At 34.0% G+C, this 7,500-nt stretch overlaps 1 protein-coding gene across 1 annotated transcript in view; it reads left to right on the top strand.

Annotated features, from left to right (window-relative positions):
• MED6 (mediator complex subunit 6) overlaps positions 1–7,500 on the top strand; it is a 10,792-nt gene that overhangs the window by 2,600 nt on the left and 692 nt on the right. The window contains exons 3-5 of the mRNA XM_027361436.2: positions 655–829; positions 3,010–3,150; positions 6,012–6,168. Of these exons, the coding sequence (XP_027217237.1) occupies positions 655–829; positions 3,010–3,150; positions 6,012–6,168 (473 nt within the window). The remainder of the gene's footprint in view (positions 1–654; positions 830–3,009; positions 3,151–6,011; positions 6,169–7,500) is intronic.

Here is a 7,500-nt window from a genome sequence, read left to right as displayed (position 1 = left end):
ACTCTCTCTTCTTTCTCCTTCCCTCCCTCCCTCCCTCCCTCCCTCCCTCCCTTTCAAATTATGCATTTTTTGTTTCTTAATACACTGTACAGTTGTATACATGCATTTACATTTCTTTATATTTAGACAAGACAGTTTTTCTTCTTCTACTTCTTCTTGCTTTATGTCTTTATTCATTATTTAGCCTTATGCCTCCAGGTAGCATGAATGAGACCAGCTGTCTTGCCAGGGATACACCATCACTGTCTCAGATCAATTAGTTTATAGTCCTTAAGCCATGTTGACTTTGTAATTGGATGGTTGGATGCCTTTGCAGGAATTTAGGCCAGCAATATCATATCTCATATTATATATGACTATATACGAAGAGTATACGTTTGGCATGAAGAGATGAAGGTTGCCTGCACATAGCACTTGGTTTCCTGTTGACATCCATCCTGGAGTTAGGTCTTTTGGTATTTTACCCAATCTAGAGACATATTTATCTGGTTATTTCCCCTATCTTATTTTGCTGGTTGAATAATTAATTGACATAGGATCGACATTTATATATTATTTTCATATGTGAATTCTTCAGATTTTCCTTTGTTTTTTCTTTGAATTACAAATCATAAAAAAATGAAAAAGAATTACCAACATCTTATTTCCTCACAGCCACATGCAAGGTGTAGAGTACATGCTGCTCCACACGCAAGAGCCGATCCTGTACATTATCAGGAAGCAGCACAGGTACTCTCCAACACAGGTCACTCCACTAGCCAACTACCATATTATTGGCGGCCAGGTTTACCAGACGCCCGATTTGGGTTCCGTCATCAATTCCAGAGTGGTAAGGAAATTAGTTTCTTGTCTTTTTGCTTATTTGTTACTAAATGTTTCTCTTTTTTTTTTCTTTTTTTTTCTTTTTTTTTCTCAACACAGGTCACAATTGTTTTTATTATGTGTAATTATTACACTTGAGAAGAGGGAAAGTATTGACAAACATAAATAATGATAATAGTGAAATTAGGACTTTTGATAACTATCCACAGGCATTCCACTAGGAGGGATTATTTTCTTATTTTTTTGTTTAGTTGGTTTATGCATTTATGTTCTTTTATTATCTTTCCTGGCTTGTGTCATTGTGACTCTTGTCAAGGAAGATATGAATAAGAATGGATAATTCCTTGCAACAGAATACATTATCTCATGTTTCCATTGCACAGTCTTCATCAGTTAGATTGAGAAGCAGAGTCATAGTATGTTTATGATACACACTAACCATAAGCTGTGAAGTCCATTGACTTGGAACAGGCAGCATGACTTAACATGTAGCCAAGTGTTTATTTTTGTCTCCCCCTCTCTCATGTCGTGGGAAAAATGAGTGATTCCTGTCTGAAATGCAGGGGTCATTAATGGGTATTCTTCAGTCAGTATTACTGGAGAATTTGGCAAGTTTCTAATAGTAGAAGTGATTAGCTGTGGGTGTAGTCAAACTCAATTCTCCTCATGGAAGCAACAGAGTTATACCACTAGAGAAGCATTGTCAGTAGCTATTTTAGATAGTTATTCATAGCAATCTATCTGAGTGCAGCACACAGTAGCTTGGATATGAATTTTCTGATTTCAGGAAACTCTTTACCAAAGATCACTTCAACTACTATCACTTTTCTCATAGCAATAAAACAAAATTGAGTTTTGACAAAATGGCTGTAGACATCATATGAATTAGATCCAACCCCTTAGACCACAGTTAACACCAGTACACCCAGCAGAAGCATAGGTAATTTCATTAAAAATACAGTAGGTAATAAAATCAACAGTTTGGCATAAAACAAGAAGCATCCTGCCACCATCCCAAATGGTATCATGTAGCAGTCATGACAATATTTACTAGAGTTTAAAAGGATACCGTTTCTGCACCAAAATCAATGAATATTAAACTGACCTCTTTCATCGACTGCCATGACAGCACATGTAGATTTTTGCTCTATATCCACCTGATTGGAAATGGAACACATACTTATTTATAGAAGACATGACAAACAAGCAAAAGAAATGATAGAAATTGGAAACATGATAGCAAGATTGAATTTCATCTGCTTTTGATAGTTTAATATTCTCTAAGGTAGGTGTAGGAAAAATCTACATCATGTGAGGGAAAGATTAAAAAATTCTTTAACTCCAAACAGCAGAAATATCATAACTATCTGTAACAATTAATATCTTTCTGTTTTTCTAACTGTATTCATATATATGCTTATACATATACATATTCTTGGAGATGTAGTATAGATATAGTTATGAATGTATAGTTTTTACATATTCTAATTGTATCTCTCATATTTCTGATAAAGGTTGCAAAACCAAAATTTCACACAATTCATTCTCATCCATACCTGCTTCTTAAACAAGAAACAAGGCCAAGAAGATTTGACATATTGGGTCCATGAGCTTGGCGTCTACCATTCTTATTATCATACATACTTACCTTTATCTCTTACTCAGGTTGTTTCCATGTATTTAGATATGACCAGAGTGCCTCAGTTTCTGGAAGAATCACTAAACCAACTCTTTTATTTTATTGTTTTATTTTATTTCCATACCTTTTGAATTATTGTGTTTGATTTGATGTGCTGTGTAGATAGATATATAATTCAGGACAGGCTGGGTTTTGTTAGTATGTAGTAAATACTGTTATTTTTGAAGTTTTAGACTTGAGTGTTGCTATTTTTGGTATTAATTGTATTTTTTGTGTGCACATATATCTATATATCACATGTGGGTATTATTGTAAATTCGTCCCTCTCTGAAACGGACAAAAATTGTATCCAAAATAGCATTAATGATCTTTCCTTCTCTATTTTTGAGGCTTCTTATATATATGTAGATGTGTAAGAATTGGATTATTACTTTAAGCATAACATTGAAAACTAACATGAGTGTAATGTTTGTTATTTTTAAGATTTACTCATAATTTGCTTAGAACACAGCTTCAAAAAAAGTAATAACACCTTGATTTCTTGACAGCTGGGAGCAGTCAGCAACCTCAACAGCGCCTTCACGGAGATGCAGTCATTTTCGCACTACCATCCGTCCAGAGGGTACTGGTGGCAGTTCAGGAATCAGGGCGACCAAACAGAGCAGCAAAAGAAGGAAAAGGAGAAGAAGGTATTTTGGAGGTTTTGATTTTCTCTCTGTGTCTCAGTCTCTGTCTGTTTTTTGTCTCTGTTTTTCTATCTGTCTGTTTGGATTCTGAGCTTTGTTTTTCATAGAGATTGGCAAAAATGTCTTTTTTCCCCGAAGATGTTGATTGACTTTTAATTCCTTAAAGATCACAGTTGTTCAGTCCTCCCTTTTCCTCTAGCTGCAAGATTTTGCACTTTTCACCAAGGGAAATTTGGTCTGACATTTGAAGAGGTCAGTATTTCCCACGACCAAAAAATTTGTCTTTTGATATTATGCCAAATAATAACCAACAGTGGAGTATCAAAGCTAGAGAAAAATGTAAAAGTATTGTGGTGAAATTGAAATAGGGCTCAGCCAAGGGAGAGACTTATGAAGAATGATGAGAATGTCCAAGATGAAGGAGGCAAGATGTTGTGTAGTAGTCAAAGTCTCGGGAGAATTAATAGGAGGACAAAAACCCAGGAACTCCAATGGGGCAGCAGAATGTATATAGACATTGGAAAATATGGCTTTCTTGTGTCTAAAGGAAAGATACCAAACGGTACTTGGTTTAGCTGACATTCATAAAGTCTTATTTGTACCAAAAAAGAGATGAGAAAATAACTTGCCAATAATGAGGAAGTTTGTGCATCTCACATAGATATGATTAGCTACAATTTCTAGTCATCAAATGACAGCTCATCCATGAACTCTTTCAGTTACCTTCAAGATAATCAGCAGATCAGTAATAACAGGCAGACATAATAGATCAGTACTTTTAGACAGAGTAAATGTGTAATGAGCTATAGACAAATCATGAGAATAACTGTTTCAAAATGTTTGATAAATGATGATTTCACTGTTTGTTGATGCATCATGACCAAGCTGATCCCTTTTCTTCATGTATTCAGTCAATAAGAATATACTGTATGTTGAGAAACTTTATAACATTAATGGGAGAGAATCAGGTATTAAATTGGTGTGTCTGAACCTATTTGTTGTGACAAATATAGTGTATTGCAAGTAGTTGGCAAATATATTGCTTAATTTTTATGTGCATTTCTTGCCATATTAGTTATCCTAGCCTAAAGGCAGGGATTATTTTGTTTTCTTTCAGAATAATTTATGGTAGCTTGTGCATTTTCAAGTGAATATAAAGCTCTGTATGTAATTTATTCATATTTGCATATTAATAAAGTGAAAAGTTGGAGTGTTGCAGACACATAGGACACATTTATAGTGCCGCTGGACAGTTAAGATTGAGAACCACAGTACTAGATATCATGTGATTCCAAAGAGGTATGAATGTTGCATTTGCTGTTTGGTTGTGCAATTTTAGTATTCTAGTCTAGCAATCTTGCTGACCTACAGTATATTCACATCCCGTGCTGCCAGTAGATAGTAACCCATCCACTCCATGCATATAACTGGTAATTAAGTGCACAATAAATGACAATTCCTATTATTAATTTTATTACTATTAGTAGTAGCAGTAGAAGTTCCCATCATTTACATACAGCATACCAAAATAAAGTTTGTATTATTTTGATAAAACAGAAATATGAAATGTTTTTAAAATCACAAACAATGTACATCTCAGAATGTTATGGTATTGAATAGCATTACAATTTTCAGATTAATGACATGAAAAACCTTTTTTGATATTTCTCAAAACTGATTCTTGTGCAGTAAGTTTTTTTTTTTTTTTTTTTTTTTTTTTTATAGGACCTTTGTCATGGTTCAGTAGTGGTAATTATATTGTAATAGTTTTGTTTTTATGACATTAGTTTTGAGGGTAGGGGTAAGTACATTTAAAAAAATAAAGCATTAAATTGTGCAGTGCATCATGGATAACTTTCTGGTATTCTAGGAAGATTTAAGATATTTTTAGTTTAAATTGTACTTCGGCAAAAACTTAGTAGAGCAGTTAGTATAAAGGGGTATAAAGAGTAAATATCCTTATTTTGGAAGATTTTATTTTTGTAGTGAAACCAATTTCAGCCTGACATCTAGTTTGTAATACATCAGAATTTAGGTGTATGAGGATGCCAGTGGTTAGGATAGCTTGGTCTATATGATATTCATATGTAATTAAAAAAGGGTACTCTTGTTTATTGGTAGGATGTAGTAACAAATTTGAAATTATATTAGAAATCATTTTAAGGAATGAAGTTTATCAATTGGAAATATTTTTATTGTTTCAAAGTAGGCGATGATATACTTTTAAGGTAAGTTACTCCTGTGAAAATGTGAAGATTGATAAAGTTAAGTCTTGGGTGATAATCAGGTTTTGGAAGTGACTTTATAACCCATATTCCTGCAGTTATGAATGATGAATAGTATTAATAGCGGTTTACTCTCTCACTGGTTCCTACCTTTTCAACACTTGTGATCCCTTTCTCAAAACCTCTAATAGCAGCCATTCCATTGGTTATCTTTGGACTACATATTTTAAGACTAAAAAAAGAAAAAGAAAAAAGTATTCAGCCATCTGTACAAGCTGTTTTTTCCTAATTGTAATGCAGTACATGGCTTCATAGTATATGCTTGATATGGACATTCCTGAACACCTTGCAAACTGGCCTGCAATATTTTTCCTCCAAGGCTTTGCGATTCCCCTCCAAACCCTCTATGACCCGCAACAGTTGGAAGCCACTGTGCTACTGTTTCTTGCATTTATTTGTAATGAGGGCTATAAGGATTGCAAGAGATTATCCTTTTCCTTGCTGGTAAAGGCAAGAAGAAGTATTTTTAGTAACTGTATTATCCACTTTGTTATAGTTGTAATTAGGAAAGAGTGCAGTGGCAACGTATGATTCTTTTTCTTGTGATGATATGTAGGGATATTCTGTCTCTTGTTACAGGGACAAGTGAAGAAGGAGGAGCCTGCATCACTCTTCCAACAGAGACGTGTAGATTCGCTCCTAGAAGACCTCCAGACCAGATTCCCCTACAAGTACCCAACAGTACCGCAGCAGCCACAGAATGCCCAAAACCAACCCCAGGAAGGATCAAAAGCAGGTATGTGGATGTAGTGGGTTTCTCTTCTTAATGTCATTCTTATTCTCTGTCTTGCATTTTCTTTCTTTCTGCCAAGATCTTTAGGGGGATGGGTTTCTCTGAAAAGAAAGAAAGAAAGAAAAAAAAAAGAAATGTAATGAAGCCCAAAGACATATTCATGGAAATATTGATTTACCTTTAGCCATGATACTTGGGGGAAAAAATGTTAAAGACTCAACCAAAAGTGATAAAATGTTCATTAACTTGGTTATTGATAAGTCTGCCTCTACCTTAGTACTGATTGTTTCTGAGGACCTTTGCATGTCAAGCCTTATGACATTATTGATAATTACTCAGTGGTCTGTATGGATTAGTGTGAAAAGTAGAGATGGGGAGTAGGCATAGTAAGATATGGTGATATGACTGGAAACTGAAACTGTAATCTGATTTATGATGATTATAATGCATATCATGTCATGTATTATTAATTACCTATGATTAGTTCAGCCATGGGAAGATAAGCCAAAGATAATGCAGAAAAAGAAATATAAATGAAATGTCCTGAATGAGAGGGATGAAAAAATGAAAATCTTATTTTTTGGGCCAATACAGCTTAATTATTTTCTGACATTTGAATTTATTTTCTTCTTCTTCTTTCTCAGGATTTAAAATCTGCTAGATAATTACAATGACAGTAGAAAGTATCAAGAACCTTATGTAGTACTCGTAACTGAAGGTTGATATACGAGTTGGTCTAAACACTATTTGGGTGACTTTGCTCCTCCAAATGTAGGTGTCTCACATAACTGAGAAATTGGAGATTTGCATAAAAATGTTTAGTCTTTTATCCACCTACAATGACTGAATAATTCACTAATAGCAAATTAATCTGTGAAATATTTATTAGATAATGATACAGAGTTGTTAATTTAAGTTCTGTCTACAAAATTTCAACTAGAAAGAGAAGTAATCACCTGTGAATATTGTGCACTGGTGGCACATTAAGCTCAGCCAATTGATACCATCTTTGTGTAAGGTATTTACTGGTGAGCCACTTCTGTTGATATGTCAATGCCCTACCTTTTCCTAGGAGGATATTGTGAGAAGGTACAAGCTTATACCCTAAAGTGTTAATGTATTTAGAGTGTATTTCTCCTGAAAATAGTATATTTACTATCTCAGAAAGGTCTTTTGGAGATGAATTCAAATTTTTGAAATATGTTATGACATCTTTATTTAAAAAGAATAACTATTCCTTGATATATCTGGTTCAAAATGACTTAAGTATGTCAAAACATGATTTTAGAATATTTTTATATATCCTTCTGTCAAACTATTTCTTGATATTTCCAC

Source organism: Penaeus vannamei, chromosome 8 (assembly GCF_042767895.1).
Source record: "Penaeus vannamei isolate JL-2024 chromosome 8, ASM4276789v1, whole genome shotgun sequence".
In the NCBI taxonomy this organism is placed as follows: Eukaryota; Metazoa; Arthropoda; class Malacostraca; order Decapoda; family Penaeidae; genus Penaeus; species Penaeus vannamei.
The sequence above is the reverse complement of the archived record's forward strand: the minus strand, read 5'-3'. Positions and strand labels throughout refer to the sequence as shown.